This window comes from Haliotis rufescens, unplaced genomic scaffold, assembly GCF_023055435.1.
Source record: "Haliotis rufescens isolate VD_foot unplaced genomic scaffold, xgHalRufe1.0.p SCAF_8, whole genome shotgun sequence".
Classification (NCBI taxonomy): domain Eukaryota; kingdom Metazoa; phylum Mollusca; class Gastropoda; order Lepetellida; family Haliotidae; genus Haliotis; species Haliotis rufescens.
In genome coordinates, this window is record NW_025964372.1 from 19,649,741 (window position 1) to 19,673,197 (window position 23,457).

Consider the following 23,457-nt stretch of genomic DNA (forward strand, 5'->3'; position numbering starts at 1 on the left):
GCCTATCTGGCCAGGAGACTTTAGGTTATTAGGTTTTACTTTGGAAACAACTTTTACTTTGACAAATGTTTACTAATGGGTTGTTCAGCAAGTTGCTCTTTGTTTGAAAGATTTTAAATTTTTATTGAATTGGCTTCAGCACAAAGATTCAGCAACGGAAAAAGCATACATTACCTTGACGACTTCCTTCTGGGGGGTAAAAAGCTACAAACTACTGCCAAATCGCTCTGGATTAATTCATTTCGGTATGTGCTGATCTTGGTGTACCAATAGTTACAGAGAAGACTATTGGGCCAACAACAAAGCTGATATTTTTAGGCTTGGAACTAGACTCAGGCAACATGTGTGTGCGTGTGCCTGAGGAGAAGCTCTCTCATTCGTTAGATGCTATAGATAAATTTTTGGCACGTTCAAAGGTTAGATTAAAGGAAATGTTGTCATTACTTGGTTTACTTAATTTCCTGTGCAACGCAGTTCCACCAGGCAGATGTTTTCTCCGACGAATGACTAATGCTACATGTGGCCGGAAGCCTCACCACCACATAAGATTGACAAAGAACATGAAGAGTGACCTAAGAGTTTGGCAGAGATTTTAGAAGTTCAATGGAGTTTCCATAATAAGATAAAGGTTTTGGGCTTCAAATGCTGATCTGGAGTTTTATACTAACAGTGCTGGTGGACAAGGCAAAGGTTTTGGTATTTATTTTGCCTGTGGAGCTTGGCCGAATCATTACCGTCCTTGAGTATTTTCCCATCGCAATTGCAATTGCGATATGGGGTGCTGAGTTACTCGGGAAAGGGGTCGTATTCCATTGTGACAACCAGGCAGTAGTCGAGATCATTAACAAGATGACCTTAAGATCAGATTCAGTCATGTCTTTGGTTAGGCACCTTGTCTTGTGTTGTTTGGAGTCGAATATCACAATTAGAGGCGAGTATATTGAGGGGAAAAGAATGTTCTTTCTGATGCACATTCACGTTTTCAGTAAGAGAAATTCCGGCAACTGGCTCCAGATGCACATTTGGCGGCAACTCTTATACCAGACACAGTTTGAAAGATTGTGGAAGGGAAGTAAACCGATTACTACTGGCGTCTATTTCACACAATACGAGGAAGGCTTACCACTGACCAGTTTTTCATGCTTTCGACAACAGTTCAACTATCCTTATCTTTGGCCGGCACCGTCACGACAACTTACAACATATATTGCATTTTTGTCCCTAAAAGGTTTGGCCCACTCGACACAGTGTCAGCACCAATCGCTGTAAGCTACCAACAGAAACTCACAGGATTGCAAGATACCACAAGCAATTTTATCGTCCGAAAGATGTTGGAAGGCTCCTAACGACTCAAGGGCTCTAAATGCTCTTTGTAGTTCTACATATGAAGCTATTTTGTTTACAACTGGATTTTTTCTGGCCTATTTCGGTTTCGTGAGAGTTATATGAAGCTATTTTGTTTACAACTGCATTTTTTCTGGCCTTTTTCGGTTTCATGAGAGTTGGCGAGTTGGTTTACACTGACCATCTTCATTTGGAACGACCTCTTAGGATTTCAGATGTCACAGTCTAGAGGACATTTTTAGAAGTATCCGTGAGATCATCAAAGAAAGATCAGTTAGCAAGTGAAATATGCCCACTAAAAACAATGAAGCAATACCTTGCACTTCGTCCAGCGGGTTCAGTTTTTCTGTTTTGCCATTTGACCTGTCAACCTTTAACAAGATACCAGTTTGCAGCTATGGTTTCCAAATGCATCAGATATATGGGACTCGACCCATGTAAGTTCATATCACACTCGTTCCGCATTGGAGCAGCCACTACTGCCGCAGACATGGGCGTGTCATCGGAGACAATACAGTTATGGGGTCGATGGAAGTCTAAGGCATACTCAACTTACATTAGACTCTAAAACTTTGAATGCACAATCAATAACTTCAGGTAATTTGATATTTATAAATAATAACATCTTTCCGAAGTGGGAAATGCATTGTTTGTAAACACTTTACAAGAGGCTTTTCAGCACTTCATGGCAGATACTGAAGTAAAAAGTAAGGTATTTTTGGCTAATTAATTTCTTACACTATAACAGTAATCACAGTACAAGTATTGGAGGAGATGTGTAGAGACACATCTCGTGGCGGAACACTTTTGGGCTGGGAGTAGTGATTTTGGTGTTTTTGAGGTCTTTGAGGCATACCATCTAGGCACTATTGTATAATGGTGGTTGTGGAGCCTACATCAGACCCCCTATGCGCTTTTACCCTGGGGGGTCCCATCATTTGGCTCCGTATGGATTTGCTGTTCTGTCCTGGCACCTTCTGGTTGACAGTGTTTAGCGTTTCCCAGCCTAGGAGTGTTCTCCAGTCCTTGTACCGTTCTGTATATAAACCTGTGGCTTTACATCCAACTCAAGTCTTTGTGTTTTTTCTTGCAATGGTGCAGCATTTACTTCTGCAAAAGCATTATCCTAAAATAATTTGGAACGTTAACAAGAGGTATTTTACTAGATGTTGTTTCCAAGACAATTAATATGATATATCACAGATATTGTCATAAGGACGAAAAAACATTTTAGCCAAATATAGGAAGAGTAATCCATGTCAGCATCTGTGCTATCGGTGTTTATGTAAGTTGTTACAGAGGATTTGTATCACAGCATGAACTCAACAGATCAGTATTAGATCCAAGTGTGTTTTTAGAGTTATTCAATCTCGTGTTCCTTTTTAAAACTTACAAGGTTCTTGTAAACTCACACGCACAAACACACATACACGCACGCACATACACACCATTGGTAGATCCCGATTGCAATTTTAATTATATCCATATATTAAGTGACAGGTCGTTCTTCCGAAATTCCCATAGACGACTACAATCACATTGCAGAGACGTGTTAGTTTGCCTAAGTTTGATATAATTCCTTTTATATTGATGCATATTTGTAACAGACAGACATGGGTATTTTATCCGTAGAAAGGCAGTCAAGCCTACCATACAATTAATTCATAAACTACCTCAGAACAAAATGAATGTTTCATCCTTTATCAAAATTGAGTATGACGTAAATATTTAAAAAATAGTTCTCTTAACTCTGTCCAATAATTAAATTGTCTTATTTATCATTACTTAAATTGAGACAATGTTATAAAAAGCCCATCTGCTTACTGGGATAGATTACAGCCTCGGATAAAACAAACCGGTATTTTCAAAATTGTAGTTCTTAGTTTGTATGGCCTCAAAGCAGTGGCGTGGGGGAAATTCGAAGCCTGTAATAAAAGAACATGATATATCAATAATACGTGTCTTGGAGTCAGAAATGGATCTATGACAACGTGTTATTGTATTATCGAATGGTTATATAAGGTATTATTCTTTTCATATCGAAACCAGAATGATTTTGTTGCTATAATAGTATCAAAAATAATTAAGATATTGGTATCAAAAATAATTTAAATGTAATGAAGACTTATTTAATCACAAATCTCTTGATGTTTATAAATATAAGATAACTAACATAGGAAAAGCTAAATGTGTCATATATACATTAAAGAATGTCACCAATTGTAAAATCATGATTAAAGTAAGCATCAGTTCTAAATTTTGAAATAATATATACTCTTCAAAAAAAGAAACTTGACACTGACTTTCAAAATGTAATATAATGCGATTGTTTCAAAATAGGACACAGAAACCATAATTGAAACACTGTTTGAAGATCAATGTACACAATGTTCAAAACATTAATCGTGTCACCTAGACAGACACACGTACACGATACAGTTAATGTCACAGGGGTGCAGAAAATGTCAGTATCGGTTGTGCCAACCACGTGCATCAATCACCGCTTGACACCGACGACCCATAGATGCAATCAAGTTGTCAATAACACGCTGTTGGATGTGCTGCCATTCTTGCTGAAGTGCATCAAGAAGCGCCGGAAGTGTTTGGGGCGATGGATTCCTGAATGTGGAATTGTGGATGTTGTTTGTACAGACAGACACCTTATGATCAACAGGTCAGTTCTGAGTTTTCTGGATTTCAAAAACGACACGTCAGCACAATTCAGGGCAAATTACAACGACCGGCAAACAACACATGTAACTCCAGTCAGAGCAAGTGCTTTAGACAAAAGTGCAAGTACCAACACAGCTGTTCCGCACGTGGAAGCAATGCCCATCCAGCCTGCAGATGTACATCAGCCAACACTCCTTCCAGAGTTATACAAGCTCGGTCGAACACTACTGGTGCTGGAACGTATGGCAAAGCATTTTCCGGATCAGGCTCAAGCTCAGTTTCTCGTTAATGGTTTCAAATATGGCTTCAAGCTAGAATATGATGGTCCAGTGGTAGGTTCTATGACAGGAAATCTCAAATCAGTTTTAAAAAAATCAAATTATGTCACACTTAAAAATCCCCAAAAAGTTGGATTTGGGTAGAATAGCAGGCCCATTTGACTTCCCTCCTCTACCACATTTTAAGGTTTCACCGCTTGGATTGGTCCCTAAGAGCACTCCAGGAGATTATAGATTAATACACTGCCTATCTTTACCAGAAGGTCAGAGCGTAAATGATTTTATTGATGAAAGTTTGTCTTCAGTTCAGTACACTACATTTGACCAGGCAGTTAAAATGGTTAAACAGTTAGGGCAGGGAGCTTTGCTGGCTAAAGCCGATGTAAAGAGTGCTTTTCGATTAATGCCTATCTGGCCAGGAGACTTTAGGTTATTAGGTTTTACTTTGGAAACAACTTTTACTTTGACAAATGTTTACTAATGGGTTGTTCAGCAAGTTGCTCTTTGTTTGAAAGATTTTAAATTTTTATTGAATTGGCTTCAGCACAAAGATTCAGCAACGGAAAAAGCATACATTACCTTGACGACTTCCTTTTGGGGGGTAAAAAGCTACAAACTACTGCCAAATCGCTCTGGATTAATTCATTTCGGTATGTGCTGATCTTGGTGTACCAATAGTTACAGAGAAGACTATTGGGCCAACAACAAAGCTGATATTTTTAGGCTTGGAACTAGACTCAGGCAACATGTGTGTGCGTGTGCCTGAGGAGAAGCTCTCTCATTCGTTAGATGCTATAGATAAATTTTTGGCACGTTCAAAGGTTAGATTAAAGGAAATGTTGTCGTTACTTGGTTTACTTAATTTCCTGTGCAACGCAGTTCCACCAGGCAGATGTTTTCTCCGACGAATGACTAATGCTACATGTGGCCGGAAGCCTCACCACCACATAAGATTGACAAAGAACATGAAGAGTGACCTAAGAGTTTGGCAGAGATTTTAGAAGTTCAATGGAGTTTCCATAATAAGATAAAGGTTTTGGGCTTCAAATGCTGATCTGGAGTTTTATACTAACAGTGCTGGTGGACAAGGCAAAGGTTTTGGTATTTATTTTGCCTGTGGAGCTTGGCCGAATCATTACCGTCCTTGAGTATTTTCCCATCGCAATTGCAATTGCGATATGGGGTGCTGAGTTACTCGGGAAAGGGGTCGTATTCCATTGTGACAACCAGGCAGTAGTCGAGATCATTAACAAGATGACCTCAAGATCAGATTCAGTCATGTCTTTGGTTAGGCACCTTGTCTTGTGTTGTTTGGAGTCGAATATCACAATTAGAGGCGAGTATATTGAGGGGAAAAGAATGTTCTTTCTGATGCACATTCACGTTTTCAGTAAGAGAAATTCCGGCAACTGGCTCCAGATGCACATTTGGCGGCAACTCTTATACCAGACACAGTTTGAAAGATTGTGGAAGGGAAGTAAACCGATTACTACTGGCGTCTATTTCACACAATACGAGGAAGGCTTACCACTGACCAGTTTTTCATGCTTTCGACAACAGTTCAACTATCCTTATCTTTGGCCGGCACCGTCACGACAACTTACAACATATATTGCATTTTTGTCCCTAAAAGGTTTGGCCCACTCGACACAGTGTCAGCACCAATCGCTGTAAGCTACCAACAGAAACTCACAGGATTGCAAGATACCACAAGCAATTTTATCGTCCGAAAGATGTTGGAAGGCTCCTAACGACTCAAGGGCTCTAAATGCTCTTTGTAGTTCTACATATGAAGCTATTTTGTTTACAACTGGATTTTTTCTGGCCTATTTCGGTTTCGTGAGAGTTATATGAAGCTATTTTGTTTACAACTGCATTTTTTCTGGCCTTTTTCGGTTTCATGAGAGTTGGCGAGTTGGTTTACACTGACCATCTTCATTTGGAACGACCTCTTAGGATTTCAGATGTCACAGTCTAGAGGACATTTTTAGAAGTATCCGTGAGATCATCAAAGAAAGATCAGTTAGCAAGTGAAATATGCCCACTAAAAACAATGAAGCAATACCTTGCACTTCGTCCAGCGGGTTCAGTTTTTCTGTTTTGCCATTTGAACTGTCAACCTTTAACAAGATACCAGTTTGCAGCTATGGTTTCCAAATGCATCAGATATATGGGACTCGACCCATGTAAGTTCATATCACACTCGTTCCGCATTGGAGCAGCCACTACTGCCGCAGACATGGGCGTGTCATCGGAGACAATACAGTAATGGGGTCGATGGAAGTCTAAGGCATACTCAACTTACATTAGACTCTAAAACTTTGAATGCACAATCAATAACTTCAGGTAATTTGATATTTATAAATAATAACATCTTTCCGAAGTGGGAAATGCATTGTTTGTAAACACTTTACAAGAGGCTTTTCAGCACTTCATGGCAGATACTGAAGTAAAAAGTAAGGTATTTTTGGCTAATTAATTTCTTACACTATAACAGTAATCACAGTACAAGTATTGGAGGAGATGTGTAGAGACACATCTCGTGGCGGAACACTTTTGGGCTGGAAGTAGTGATTTTGGTGTTTTTGAGGTCTTTGAGGCATACCATCTAGGCACTATTGTATAATGGTGGTTGTGGAGCCTACATCAGACCCCCTATGCGCTTTTACCCTGGGGGGTCCCATCATTTGGCTCCGTATGGATTTGCTGTTCTGTCCTGGCACCTTCTGGTTGACAGTGTTTAGCGTTTCCCAGCCTAGGAGTGTTCTCCAGTCCTTGTACTGTTCTGTATATAAACCTGTGGCTTTACATCCAACTCAAGTCTTTGTGTTTTTTCTTGCAATGGTGCAGCATTTACTTCTGCAAAAGCATTATCCTAAAATAATTTGGAACGTTAACAAGAGGTATTTTACTAGATGTTGTTTCCAAGACAATTAATATGATATATCACAGATATTGTCATAAGGACGAAAAAACATTTTAGCCAAATATAGGAAGAGTAATCCATGTCAGCATCTGTGCTATCGGTGTTTATGTAAGTTGTTACAGAGGATTTGTATCACAGCATGAACTCAACAGATCAGTATTAGATCCAAGTGTGTTTTTAGAGTTATTCAATCTCGTGTTCCTTTTTAAAACTTACAAGGTTCTTGTAAACTCACACGCACAAACACACATACACGCACGCACATACACACCATTGGTAGATCCCGATTGCAATTTTAATTATATCCATATATTAAGTGACAGGTCGTTCTTCCGAAATTCCCATAGACGACTACAATCACATTGCAGAGACGTGTTAGTTTGCCTAAGTTTGATATAATTCCTTTTATATTGATGCATATTTGTAACAGACAGACATGGGTATTTTATCCGTAGAAAGGCAGTCAAGCCTACCATACAATTAATTCATAAACTACCTCAGAACAAAATGAATGTTTCATCCTTTATCAAAATTGAGTATGACGTAAATATTTAAAAAATAGTTCTCTTAACTCTGTCCAATAATTAAATTGTCTTATTTATCATTACTTAAATTGAGACAATGTTATAAAAAGCCCATCTGCTTACTGGGATAGATTACAGCCTCGGATAAAACAAACCGGTATTTTCAAAATTGTAGTTCTTAGTTTGTATGGCCTCAAAGCAGTGGCGTGGGGGAAATTCGAAGCCTGTAATAAAAGAACATGATATATCAATAATACGTGTCTTGGAGTCAGAAATGGATCTATGACAACGTGTTATTGTATTATCGAATGGTTATATAAGGTATTATTCTTTTCATATCGAAACCAGAATGATTTTGTTGCTATAATAGTATCAAAAATAATTAAGATATTGGTATCAAAAATAATTTAAATGTAATGAAGACTTATTTAATCACAAATCTCTTGATGTTTATAAATATAAGATAACTAACATAGGAAAAGCTAAATGTGTCATATATACATTAAAGAATGTCACCAATTGTAAAATCATGATTAAAGTAAGCATCAGTTCTAAATTTTGAAATAATATATACTCTTCAAAAAAAGAAACTTGACACTGACTTTCAAAATGTAATATAATGCGATTGTTTCAAAATAGGACACAGAAACCATAATTGAAACACTGTTTGAAGATCAATGTACACAATGTTCAAAACATTAATCGTGTCACCTAGACAGACACACGTACACGATACAGTTAATGTCACAGGGGTGCAGAAAATGTCAGTATCGGTTGTGCCAACCACGTGCATCAATCACCGCTTGACACCGACGACCCATAGATGCAATCAAGTTGTCAATAACACGCTGTTGGATGTGCTGCCATTCTTGCTGAAGTGCATCAAGAAGCGCCGGAAGTGTTTGGGGCGATGGATTCCTTCTGCGAACGCGTCGATCCAACTCGTCCCACAGATGCTCAATCGGGGACAAATCTGGTAACCCGGCTGACCAAGGTAATGTCTGGATGTTGTTGTGCTGTAAGAAGTCCTGACAAACACGTGCAATATGCGGTCGAGCGTTGTCCTGCTGGGACTGTCCGCCATGAACGTTGACGTGAGGAAGAACGTAAGACTGTAGGATCAAGTCTCTGTAACGCACACCTGCCACATGCACGAGAGGCGTCCTACCACCGTGATGAATTCCGGCCCATACCATGACACTCCCGCCGCCAAATGGGACAACCTGCTGCACACAGTTAGGGGCGTAACGTTCACCCCGACGTCTGTAGACACGTGCGCGCCCATCAGCACGTGTGAGTTGGAAACGGGACTCGTCAGTAAACAGTACATTTCTCCACCTTGCACGTGCCCATCTAACCCTCTGTTGGCACCAAAGCAGACGGTCCGCCAGATGACGTGGGGTCAATACATGACGTCGAACAGGTCTTCGTGCAAAAAGTCCAGCCTCCCTTAGTCTGTTGCGTACCGTTTGATCTGATATTCTGCGTACCCCAGGGATCTGTGTGGTTGTAGACGTGGCTGTGGTAGTGCGGTCTCGGAGGTGTCGCAGCCGGATGTATCGATCTTGTGCTTGGGTTGTCACCCTTGGTCTTCCTGACCTTGGTCTGTCGTCAACTCTGTTGGTGTTGTTGTATCGGGTCCACAGTGCGGAGATTGTCTGTCTGGATACGCCAAAGTGCCTGGCCACTTCTTGCTGAGTTGCTCTAGCTTGTAATCTCCAAATGGCGTTGTTCCGTTGGGCTGCATTCAGTCTTGGCATTCTGTCACCGCCTCTACTGCCGTTATAAGGACTGTATGAACAGCCGTTGATGTGGATTTTTATACCCATTCAGCAGGGGGGCCTGCATGCCTAAATGCAGGATCCTGTGCTGCAAGTTTTTTACAGGCGGTTGCGTTTGGATGAAGCTGTAAAATTGTTCCCCAAACGCTACGTTTATGTGCTTTGCATGTGTTTTCGCGAATAAAGACACATCATCGTTCTGTTTGACTTATTTACATCTATGTCAAGTTTCTTTTTTGAAGAGTATATATTCGAGCATAAAAAGTTTAGTATCTTTAAATGGGTCTCTACATGGACAAGTCAGATAGGGGAAATTTGCCATTAGTATCGCCGTACCTTGTTTCACAATTGCAAGTTGTCTGTTCAGAAACTTAAATTATATGAACTATATGATCGCTTATGATACGGACTAAATGAACACACAACAAATGTTAAGTAATTATATGAAGGTGATTTCATAAACATCATTTTATCCAAAGCGTATTCTGTTCAGTTAGTTTAATTCCACCGGAAATGTTCATGCATCAATGTTTTATGAAGTTTAAACGTAGATTTGTACCCTTGGTAAATGCATATATCTATACATCTTCCGTATTTTCAAACAGACAAAACGATTACTTGTTACACTGAAGCAGATGACATCGATCTATACTACCTTTGCGTTACAAAAGAAACTGAGCATATTCTTTCCCAGTAGATGGAGAAGAGGATAATCCCAAAGTTTGTTCAATTAAGAGAACTGTTACATGAGAATCAATTGCCAGACATTCTCATTCACAACAAATCAAACACGAATTTAAATATTATATTTACAAAATAATGCAGCCATTATATATGACAAATACGTCAATTAGAAGTGAGGCGCTCTAACAGAACAGAACTTTGGTTAATGAAGACATGAGTCAACAATCTACGTCTTGTTTTATTAGTTGTAGAACACAAAAACCCATATTGGTATTCGTCACCGATGTCTCATAAACCACATAAAGTGCATATTATTTTATTATGTAGGATACATTGCCACCAACCTACTCTAATTAGCATATAAAAGTTAGCCAAATATCATCTATGTAGATTAAAGTTTCATCGATCACGACGTCGATGTTACTTTCATCTACATAGATGATACATTTTCTTAGACCGTGGCCCTAATACGCTTCCTCAAGGTACATGTATGAGATAAATATATCAAATCAATACATCACATACTTGATATGCGTGTTTTAGTGCTGACATTGATTTAATTTATTTATGCCTAATGTCATTTGAATTGATAGTGCTGTAAATTTTTGTGTTTGTGGTGTTCTTTCCTTACTCCTTACTGGCTGACAGATGGGTGAAGAAAGGATTGACTCCACTTAAACCGTAGGTAACAGGCATTGGATTAGTAATGAATCAACCATTACTAAAAGTGTCTTAACAAGTGGGATGTCTGACAGATGGGAGGACACCAAATTTACGGGTCACCAATTCCTAACAATGAATTTAAAGACACTGGACAACGACGACCACCGGACTTTGCTCCTTTTTATCCCCCCGGTATATATTGCCAGAAGTCCTTCCCCTACCCCAATTCTACCGAGGCATATGTGAAATGAATGGTAAAAATATGATTTATGAAGGATCGACCAATTACTAATAAAATACATTGTGCTGTACAGACCTACACAGCATGTTGTGACAGCGCACTGAATTATTGAAACTGCTTAGGAAATGCATATGTAGCCTAGTTTAGACAATGCACTTGTTTTGTGTACAGATGTGAAGGCGAGGTTAGGGCAACCTGACACACATGTGCATCAATAGCCATGTATACCTGTACTAGTTGACTGCTAAGGTTGAACTCATTCGTGTGTGAAAAATGTTGTCGAGGCATCTGTACATCTTCTTTGTCGAATTGCATTGTTAAAGTACATCAAGATGAGGCATCATATACATTCATATATATTTGTTGAGCACGAAACCATGAAGTGTAGCCCGGACATTTCCTCGAAACTATGGGCGGCCATGTAGCTTCAATATCTTAATAAGTTATATCACTGAACATTAGTCAAGGTGTATTCAGTAAACAAAGATCTGAGGGGCTGTATTTCCTTCAACGAACACACGCTGCGTTTGGAATCATGCAGTTGTTAGGCTTACGGATACTAACGAACTAGTACTTGTTTGGCAGGTAGGTTTTGTTAAGATTTGTTATCTTGTTCTCACTCTACCCTCGACTTCCTTAATCATAATTTAAATCCTAAATAGACTTTCGGGCTTAACACTGTGGCAATTTTAGGGCCTCTGTTTCTGTATTTACTTGAGCTCATTTCCCCTAATGTTTACATCATCTCATAAGACTAAGTCTTTAATGATGTCAAAGCTGTCTGACATGTTTCTTATAAACAGTTTATGAAGCTAAACAATGTCCAAGTGATTTAAGCACAAAAATACGCGCTATCCATTTGATCAACGCCTGTATGTGATTTTTGGGGAGAGGAGGTGCTAACTACTACTTAAAAACAGAGATCATATCAGATTACTAATGAGATGGTGATAAGGCTCAGGTTATGAAACAATCTGAACTCACAGTCTTGAATTACTACACAATACACTGCCTGGGACCCCAGCTTCAATGGCTACAGTGTGCAAAGATTGTTTGTGAATGAGATAAGCTATATTGTTAGATTCACGTATCATTCAGTTATGTGTTAGAAATACTACATTGACAATTATCTGGTCATCTCCATTTTATTGAATAACAGTAACTCCAACGTATGTTTCTTGACATCCCCTGAGGCGGTCTGGTAGCTGGGTGGTTAAAGCGTTCGCTCGTCATGCGGAAGACCCGGGTTAGATTGCCGATATGGGTATAATGTATGGAGCCCATTTCTGGTGTCCCCCGTCGTGATATTGCTGGAATATTGCTAAAAGCAGCATAAAACCATACTCACTCACTCACTCACTCACTCACTTGACATCCCCTACTGTGTGAAATTCGATGCTGAGTGAAAAGCTGATTTAAAGGGCATGTCATTCTGTGTAATAATACAGTTAATGTATAAATTCAAAAAATATATTTACTCTGGTAAAGGATCCGTATCTAATGGATGATACATGTTTTTTTATTGCAGATACTGAGGTAATAAAGCACAACAGAGATACTTACACATGCCACTCTGCAGTACCGTCAAAAGAACCACCAAACTGAAGCGCTTGTAAATCATCCTCTCCATAGTCGGTTCCTGGTTCCTATTAAAACAAAGGATGAAGATCCTAAATGTCTACAGAGATGGCTGGTGGGAAAATCATTCCACATCTGAGGGAGAGAACATCCTGTCACTGATAAGGCCTACATATACACGTACACCAAGATGTTACATCCTTGTTTTACAGGATCCTTGTTTTGTTAGTGAGAATATATCACAAAGAATGTTTCAAAGTCCATGTTTGTGTCAGATGGCTACAAGGAAGTTCTGTTTCATCACTGGAAGTGAGTGTTTAGACGACGCAGTCAATAACGTTCAAGCTAGATCAGGAATCGAATCGTAGAAGTGTGACAGAAGTATTCCTGTTGTGGTAGTGCACTTGCACTCCTGCATTTTGTTTAACATGTTATAAGATGGTCACTGAGAGGGGTCCTGGCCATATCGCTCCGAGAAATCCACACAATATCGCGCGACAAAGCGATAATACAAAACACAATGACAAAACAATAGAATTAGACAATGCAGCGATAGTACGACACGACAAGTTGATAGCGTGACACGACATAGGGATAGAACGACATGTTATGGTGATAACATGACATGTTATCACGATGAAGCAAAAAATCCATAAAGCGATATGGTCACGCGATACGATGATATGGCAAAAGAACAACATGGTAATAGAGTAATATTTTGATATGACAATATGATGGTATAACAACAGACCGATATTGTGTAATTGCGTTATGACAATGTGAGGACATGACTACACTTTTAACTGAATATGATGGTATAACAACAGACCGATATTGTGTAATTGCGTTATGACAATGTGAGGACATGACTACACTTTTAACTGAAACTGAGGCTGATTGGTCTATTTCAAATGCAAGGAGCATAATATTATGGAAATGACCTCAAAGTAGTGGCAGAGCGACATCATTACCCGAACCATAAAAATATACATGATATATTTCATACCTTGTTGTCTTCATATACATAGTTAATAATTAAATTGTCACTGTTTGAATCGTTCAAAGCGCAACAACTACCACATGCATATTGCAAAAGTAAGAATGGTAACACCACATTACAATAGGATCTATGCGCTTTCATGGTTGGGTGATTTTGACTGGCAGCAACTGTTTTACCTGTGACGTCGTGCCACTTCTCACTGAAGCTCAACGGAACAACCTCGTAGGTCGATGGGAAACAGGAGACTTGCAGTCAGTTGTAGCCAGGATATTGAAATGTGTGCCAAGACACCATCAATTCCTCTGGTATCGATACGAAAAGCATGGCACGTCAATTGACTGACCCAGGTCGAGCCGTCCCCGTGTGACAATGGCTTCCAAGGTCCGCTTAATACGACTACGTTTTTGCAATTCTCAAATTGCGAAAGATATCTGACCAGACAGCCTTCGTAACGCAGGTCTTAGAGCTCGACGGCCTGTCAGACAAAAGTGTTGTTTTGACGTCAACTGAGCCGCAAGCAGTTTATGCCCCAAACAGCGATGAAACATTGTTCAGCGACGTTTGGTTAAGGGATTTATGCCGTACTAAGAATATGGGTAAGCCAGGATGCACCGACATCGGCAGATCGACGGATTTGGCTTTGGCAGCAAAATAATGTAGGCGAATTTCTCTCACACTGGTAGAATAGACCTCGTGCCAGGCAACTGAACGACCCAACGCTATTGTGATGAAACTCTTCAGCCGCATATTGTTCCTATCAAGTCACTTTCAGCACGACAATGCTAGACTCCATACAACATGTTCAACTGTTGATCTGACTTCTTTGAAATCAACAGGCAGGAGAAGTATTCTCATCTTTCGGGAAATAAAACATGCAAGAGAAAGAGTTTGAAAGAAAAACAGATCGCTTTTGAGAATTTATTTTACGCTGTTCCCCATAGTACATAGTGCCTTTTGAAGATATCTACTTGAACCAAAAAAATGTACTTACCGCAAGCTCCCACTTTGATCTTGTCACTTCCGACAACGAATCGTAATAGAGAACAACCTGTATATAAACGAATATACATATTATTTTAACAAGGCGTTGTTATATGAATACAAAAGATGGCGACAAAATAATTGTATTATAATTGCACATGTGGTGATTTTAAGTGAGACTGATACCTTACATAACAAGTACATGTAATTTTAACTATAGCCCTATCAGGTTAGTGAGCACGTTGGTGGCCCAAAATTCACATTCACGACTACAATCCCATTGTAGAGTAGTAGAAGTTGGTTAGCTAAAGTTTTCATTTCATTCCTTTTATATTAATGTATATTCATAGCAAACAGACATGCGCTATATTCGTACAAAATTCACACTTAAGATTAATTAATAAACTCTCTAAGAACGAATTTTTTTTTTTTCTTTTATCCATTTAAATATAAGTAGTACCCACTAAAATGGGCGTGTTGTCTCTGATAACATTGTCTTATTTTACCATTACTTAGAATGAGACCGTGATATGACAAGACCTATCTGCTTCCTGGGATAAGTTACAGTGCAAAGAACTGTTATAAGGTTAAAAATGCATCCCAAAAACATTAGAAAATGGTAACCGTTATAGCTGCAATGAGGAGTTGCATTAGATATAGTTTGACAGAACTTTTAGTTTGAAAGGAATCAATAGATAAGACATTTCACATGTATCACAAGTGTATTCTGGCCATTTCATAATTATCATTGGATTGGTTCCTGGCTATCGTCCATTAGTTAATGAAACAAATAGAGAGTTTCAAGGTATATTTCATTTGGAGCTTCCGGATGCGTGTCACAAAATGAATAGAGAGATGAGCAATCTGGCACGTAGGCTTCTGTATTTTTCCGATTACGACACACATGAGTTCATGGTCAGATCTAACTTTTAACGAATCAAAATGAGGTATTGTGACATGTGACAAGGACAGGCCAGGCTCGAACACTATAAAATGATAGGAGAGGAGAGCGCGGTTTGCAATCGATCGAGTCGAATCCCGATCGTTCTAAGTTTCCCCAGTTAGTGACGAGTCTGGCCGGTCTGATCCTGTCCTGTATTGATAGATGGACTGAGAGTAAGTAAAACTATGTGAGTATAAAACTGGTGTTGCGTTTCTTTATTGTGCGTGTGTGAATGCTGATCGAGACAACTTGGAGTAAGTGTCGTTAGACCAATCACTCCTTGACGGAGCCGAGCCGCGGCGGACAAGGCGAGGGGCAATGTCTTGGCGTAATTGATTTACACGAGGACCAGGAACGGCAATACAATAAATTATTACAGTCCGTTTGATTCCATTTGAGACCGATGAATTGCTCACTAACTCAAAATCCAAAAATTGCAACAAAACTAAAATGTGCACAGCGACATGAATTGGACAGACCAACTCTGATGGTTTGTCTCATAATTTTGGACACCCGAATCAAAAAATTGTTTTACAAACGATCATCATATTGTTGACATTTTTCGCCATCCCATACCAGGGAGGACCAGTCGCTCATAGAACAGCCAGGTGGGCGAGTTTCATGTGCGAAAGTGACGTAAGGCTTGCTGAGCAAACCATAGATGCGTGATTGCTATACCTGAAACAATGAGAACATCACTCGGTGCTAAGTCAATTATTTGCAACGTCTTCAATTTTTTTTAAAAAGATTGTGAAAAAGGTAGACCACAATATGCTTTGAAAAAGTATCGTTTATGAACTGCACGTGCAGTTGGGATAACAGAAGGGAAGTTAAAAACTATGTTAACAAAGTGTACTGATTCAACCTGCAGTGACACACCTGAGGGGACCATCTCAAAACCCAAGCGATGTTTTAAAGTCGATTCATTTCAACAAGAGATAGTTAGAAACGCCATTAAGACTCTGTATAAACAAAATATCTATGTCTCTCTCCGTACTCTAAAAAAATATAGAGAGACAAATAATTCTTTGACCATTTCAAAATATCAGTTATTGAAATTGCTACACAAATTTGGTTTCCGTTACAAAAAAGTAGGCTCCGAAAACAGACATGCATTATGCGAGAGGTCTGATATTGTTCGACTAAGGAACCATTTCTTACGCACAATACGAGAAAAACGTTACGAGGGTATTGAAGCACTTGTTTGAACACCCATACTCAGTGTGTGAATGTGAATATGTCAAAACGTAGATTCTTACATGTAGCTGTACACCTTGAAGAAGATTAAGGGTAGTCCTGATTTCTCAAGCAGAAGGGGCATGTCAAACAAACACACCAGGGACTGTCATGTCAAGGCGGAATGACCTACTTTATTTTTTAACTGATACTTCCGCTTTGCCCACTTTGTTAGATCGTAGCCCAGTGATAACACAACGCCTTGAGTCAAGGTTATTTATTCGGTTGTATAATCGATAACATGTTTGCACACATCAGCACTCTCAACCAGACTAACGTTAAACCGCCCTTCAATCACCACACCACACCCCAACCCACCAAACACAGCAACTTACCTACCTTACGTCATATATACACATTGAACATTACTTACCAGTTACAAGTTATACTGGCCACATCTAACGCGATCCATGATCGCTGGGCGCCGTTATCTTGAACGGAGTCTCGGTCTCGCGAGATCTCGTTATATCTTTATGAACTAACATTTAACATTACCCACCACCACCCACCCCCACCCCACCCCCACCCCTTTGAAACATGGCTCACGTCTGCGTGTTATATCAAAATAGTATGTATGTACAACAGCTCTAGTGACAAAGATTAATTCGTCTTGAGTAACCTACATTAAGATATTCTTTTGTGAGCTCATTTTGACTAAGTACTTAAGTATGTATATATACATACAAACGATAGTTGCTTTACTTGTCTAACAACAATAGGAACAAGATTAATGTAACAGTTCACATTCAGTAACATCACTATTCATATAACATTTAATAAAAGATGCAAAGAAATAATCACAAAAACAACGAGACACTGACATCATAGAACCATAGTGGTTCCCTGTTCATTGGACACAGTCCTCAGCCACAGTATGCGGGACGCCTGTGACGTATACCAGTTACAGACATAACATATTTACAGTTCATAGTTCCCTGTTCACTGTTCACTGAACATAGTCCTTCAGCCACGGCGGGGGCCGTCTCATTCTTCTCCCTTCCTCTAATAGAAGACTGCTGGGTAACACAGGCACGGAGAAGTCAATTTCTGTAAAGGAATGCGACTTATTTCACCGTTGAGAAAGACAAAATCCATTACTACCCAGTACTGTTTTTCACTTGAATGAACAATTCCAGTCTTTAAAATGTTGAGGAGTGTCTGAGGCACAGGGTTGACATTCAATGAAGATGTGGATGGGTTATTATTACGAATATTATTGCACAATTTGAATCTATTACGATGGACTACCATCTTCTTATGGTTAAAATTCTATAGATCACAACACAAAGGTTTGAAAGTATTTGGGGGCGGTCGGGTAGCCTAGTGGTTAAAGCGTTTGCTCGTCACGCTGAAGACCCGGTTTCAATTCCCGATATGGTACAATGTGTGGATCCATTTCTGGTGTAAAACCATAATCACCACTCACTTGAAAGTATTTAATAGGGTCCATCCAACTGCTGAAACAATTTATGGCATTTTCCTGTTGGTACAGTAGAATGAAAAACGTATTTAAAAAATCCCCTGCTTGAAATGGTTTAGCATCAGCTTTGCTATCATCATACCAATGATGCTGGGATGATCTTCCTTCACTATTTCATCAGCCTCTGTAATCCGTGACTCCATTTCGTCCACACAAATCCCCTTTTCTTCCAAATTTTTCTGTTCCCCTTTTTGTCCATACATGATATCTATTGGTAGATTAATTACTCTTCCAAAAACAAGGTAGTTTGGTATATACTTGGAAGAACTGTGTACACTGGAGTTATAAGCCATTGTCACCAGAGCCAGATGTTCATCCCAGTCACAGTGATTTTTGGCAATATACTTGCTCAACAAATCTCCCTTAGTCCTCATAAAGGGCTCCCCCATTCCTTGAGAGTTCGGGTAACTAGTACGTTTTTTGTGATACCAAGTTCCCCACACATAAATTTGAATACTAGTGATTCAAAGTTTCTCCCTTGGTTAGAATGCAGACCTTTTGGAACTCCATACCAACTAACAAACCCGTACACAAGATGTGTTTTGACAGTGTGTGCTCTCTGATCTGGTATAGGATAGCATTCCACATGCTTTGTAAAATAGTCCATAACCACCACAAGAAAACGGTTACCTACTTTCTGTATCTGGCAGCGGGCTTGTAATGTCTACTGCAATCCTTTCTGGTTGATGTACAACTGGACCGGATGTTTTCATTGACGCTGCTTTTTGAGACTTGAAAGCTTTCATTTTCACACACTGCACTACCACGCCATTTTTTCATGGTCATCCAACAGAATCTGGTTCTTATTCCCTCAAGTGTGCGTTTATGACCTAAATACCTAGTCGTTGGGTTGTCGCCACAAAGTCTCATTGTTTCTTTTCTCGCTGTGTTTCAGGCTCAGTTAAGTTGAAAAATAAAATCTGCTTAAGATTCTCTCCATCTTGCAACTTTACCCTCCTGATGCCTGAAATGTTATTACCATTATAAATAGCCATGATCAGTTCTTATCAGACATCGACGTCCAATCAAATAATGTTTGAATTAAGTAAGGATAAGATTTTATGGACGAACAACTTCTTCATTACAATTAAGAGCGATGTTTCGGTGTAGGTTCTAACGCCGTTATCAAGCAAGTGGTAGACAGAGTATAGTTGACAAGTACATATACAGGTAGGAAGCAATGTTTATACAGTAGAGTAGATATCAAATGTAGTTATACTGGTTTACAGAAGCCTGCCATGTACACAAAAGGGTAGGAAAGGCATTACCGGCGACGTCAGTTACATAAACAAAAGAGTGAAGCCAGGGATATACACAACAGGATTATTACTGATTGGTCCCTAGAAACATCCCAACAAATCCCTCTGCTGGTTCCGAAAAGTAGATGTCACCTTTGCTGGGTATACTCTCAATCAACGACACGGCTGTTGACCTCCCTTCTGTTGGAAGCACTCTAACTCAGTGACACGGCTGCTGACCTCCCTTCTGCTGGGTGGACTCTCATTCAGTGACACGGCTGATGTCCTCCCTTCTGCTTGGTTCACCCTCACTCAGTGACACGGCTGCTGTCCTCTCTTCTGCTGGGTGCACTCTCACTCAGTGACACGGCTGATGTCCTCCCTTCTGCTGGGTGGACTCTCACTCAGTGACACGGCTGCTGACCTCCCTTCTGCTGGGTGCACTCTCACTCAGTGACACGGCTGATGTCCTCCCTTCTGCTGGGTGTACTCTCAATCAGTGACACAGCTGCTGATCTCCCTTCTGCTTAGTGGACTCTCACTCAGTGACACGGATGCTGACCTCCCTTCTGCTGGGTGCACTTTCACTCTGTGACACGGCTACTGACCTCCCTTCTGCTGGGTTCACTCTCACTCAGTGACAAGGCTACTGACCTCCCTTCTGCTGGGTTCACTCTCACTCAGTGACACGGCTGCTGACCTCTCTTCTGCTGGGTGCACTCTCACTCAGTGACACGGCTACTGACCTCCCTTCTTCTGGGTTCACTCTCACTCAGTGACACGGCTGCTGACCTCCCTTCTCCTGGGTTCACTCTCACTCAGTGACACGGCTACTGACCTCCCTTCTGCTGGGTTCACTCTCACTCAGTGACACGGCTGCTGACCTTCCTTCTGCTGGGTGCACTCTCACTCAGTGACACGGCTACTGACCTCCCTTCTGCTGGGTGCACTCTCACTCAGTGACACGGCTACTGACCTCCCTTTTGCTTTGTGCACTCTCACTTAGTGCCTCGGCTACTGACCTCCCTTCTGCTGGGTTCACTCTCACTCAGTGACACGGCTGCTGACCTCCCTTCTGCTGGGTGTACTCTCACTCAGTGACACGGCTACTGTCCTCTCTTCTGCTGGGTGGACTCTCATTCAGTGACACGGCTGCTGACCTCCCTTCTGCTGGGTGCACTCTCACTCAGTGACACGGCTGCTGACCTCCCATCTGCTGGGTTCACTCTCACTCAGTCACACGGCTGCTGACCTCCTTTCTCCTGGGTGGACTCTCACTCAGTGACACGGCTACTGACCTCCCTTCTGCTGGGTACACTCTCATTCAGTGACACGGCTACTGACCTCCCTTCTGCTTGGTTCACTCTCACTCAGTGACACGGCTGCTGTCCTCTCTTCCGCTGGGTGCACTCTCACTCAGTGACAAGGCTGATGTCCTCCCTTCTGCTGGGTGCACTCTCACTCAGTGACACGGCTGATGTCCTCCCTTCTGCTGGGTGTACTCTCACTCAGTGACACAGCTGCTGATCTCCCTTCTGCTTGGTTCACTCTCACTCAGTGACACGGATGCTGACCTCCCTTCTGCTTGGTGCACTCTCACTCAGTGACACGGCTACTGACCTCCCTTCTGCTGGGTACACTCTCACTCAGTGACACGGCTACTGACCTCCCTTCTGCTTGGTGCACTCTCACTCAGTGACACGGCTACTGACCTCCCTTCTGCTGAATGCACTCTCACTCAGTGACACGGCTGCTGACCTCCCTTTTGCTTGGTTCACTCTCACTCAGTGACATGGCTGATGCCCTCTCTTCTGCTGGGTGCACTCTCACTCAGTGACACGGCAGATGTACTACCTTCTGCTGGGTGCACTCTCACTCTGTGACACGGTTGATGTCCTCCCTTCTGCTGGGTGTACTCTCACTCAGTGACACAGCTGCTGATCTCCCTTCTGCTGGGTGGACTCTCACTCAGTGACACGGATGCTGACCTCCCTTCTGCTTGGTGCACTCTCACTCAGTGACACGGCTACTGACCTCCCTTCTGCTGGGTGCACTCTCACTCAGTGACACAGCTACTGACCTCCCTTTTGCTTTGTGCACTCTCACTTAGTGCCTCGGCTACTGACCTCCCTTCTGCTGGGTGCACTCTCACTCAGTGACGCGGCTACTGACCTCCCTTCTGCTGGGTTCACTCTCACTCAGTGACACGGCTGCTGACCTTTCTTCTGCTGGGTGCACTCTCACTCAGTGACACGGCTACTGACCTCCCTTCTGCTGGGTTCACTCTCACTCAGTGACACGGCTGCTGACCTCCCTTCTGCTTGGTTCACTCTCACTCAGTGACACGGCTACTGACCTCCCTTCTTCTGGGTGCACTCTCACTCAGTGACACGGCAGATGTACTACCTTCTGCTGGGTGCACTCTCACTCTGTGACACGGTTGATGTCCTCCCTTCTGCTGGGTGTACTCTCACTCAGTGACACGGCAGATGTACTACCTTCTGCTGGGTGCACTCTCACTCTGTGACACGGTTGATGTCCTCCCTTCTGCTGGGTGTACTCTCACTCAGTGACACGGATGCTGACCTCCCTTCTGCTTGGTGCACTCTCACTCAGTGACACGGCTACTGACCTCCCTTCTGCTGGGTGCACTCTCACTCAGTGACACAGCTACTGACCTCCCTTTTGCTTTGTGCACTCTCACTTAGTGCCTCGGCTACTGACCTCCCTTCTGCTGGGTGCACTCTCACTCAGTGACACGGCTACTGACCTCCCTTCTGCTGGGTTCACTCTCACTCAGTGACACGGCTGCTGACCTTTCTTCTGCTGGGTGCACTCTCACTCAGTGACACGGCTACTGACCTCCCTTCTGCTGGGTTCACTCTCACTCAGTGACACGGCTGCTGACCTCCCTTCTGCTTGGTTCACTCTCACTCAGTGACACGGCTACTGACCTCCCTTCTTCTGGGTGCACTCTCACTCAGTGACACGGCTGCTGACCTCCCTTCTGCTGGGTGCACTCTCACTCAGTGACACGGCTGCTGACCTCCCTTCTGCTTGGTTCACTCTCACTTAGTGACACGGCTACTGACCTCCCTTCTGCTTGGTGCACTCTCACTCAGTGACACGGTTACTGACCTCCCTTCTGCTGAATGCACTCTCACTCAGTGACACGGCTGCTGACCTCCCTTCTGCTGGGTTCACTCTCACTCAGTGACATGGCTGATGCCCTCTCTTCTGCTGGGTGCACTCTCACTCAGTGACACGGCAGATGTACTACCTTCTGCTGGGTGCACTCTCACTCTGTGACACGGTTGATGTCCTCCCTTCTGCTGGGTGTACTCTCACTCAGTGACACGGCTGATGACCTCCCTTCTGCTGGGTACACTCTCACTCAGTGACACGGATGCTGACCTCCCTTCTGCTGGGTGCACTCTCACTCAGCGACACGGCTGCTGACCTCCCTTCTGCTGGGTGTACTCTCACTCAGTGATAAGGCTGCTGACCTCCCTTCTGCTGGGTGCACTCTCACTCAGCGACACGGCTACTGACCTCCCTTCTGCTTGGTGCACTCTCACTCAGTGACACGGCTGCTGACCTCCCTTCTGCTGGTTTCACACTCACTCAGTGATGCAAAACCAGCCAACCAGAGTACACCACACTATCTAATTGTTATTTTTATCTGTACACCAGTCTTGAACTACACACCGACATAAGAAGTTGTGTGAAATGTAAATCAGAACTATGACTTTTATTCAATTATGAACACAAGTACGCCATATGCACGTGTCCTTATATGAATACAAAATTAAAGGATAGAGCTGCATCACTTCCGACATACATACAATAACATCCCTATGAACTGAATATAGAGACCGCTGAATAAT

At 41.9% G+C, this 23,457-nt stretch overlaps 1 protein-coding gene across 5 annotated transcripts in view; it reads right to left on the reverse strand.

Annotated features, from left to right (window-relative positions):
* The window catches only part of LOC124142513, a 69,040-nt gene extending 51,746 nt beyond the window's left edge, over positions 1-17,294 (reverse strand). For 4 of the 5 annotated variants that reach the window (XM_048388828.1, XM_048388830.1, XM_048388829.1 and 1 more), the window contains exons 1-3: positions 17,226-17,294; positions 14,684-14,740; positions 12,678-12,760 (exon numbers count right to left, since the gene is read on the reverse strand). In XM_048388828.1, the coding sequence (XP_048244785.1) occupies positions 12,678-12,744 (67 nt within the window). In that variant the 5' untranslated portion in view covers positions 12,745-12,760; positions 14,684-14,740; positions 17,226-17,294. Of the gene's footprint in view, positions 1-12,677; positions 13,465-14,683; positions 14,741-17,225 lie in introns of those variants that run through there. The other variant, XM_048388827.1, reaches the window with a different exon arrangement.
* Between the last annotated feature and the right edge of the window lie 6,163 nt (positions 17,295-23,457).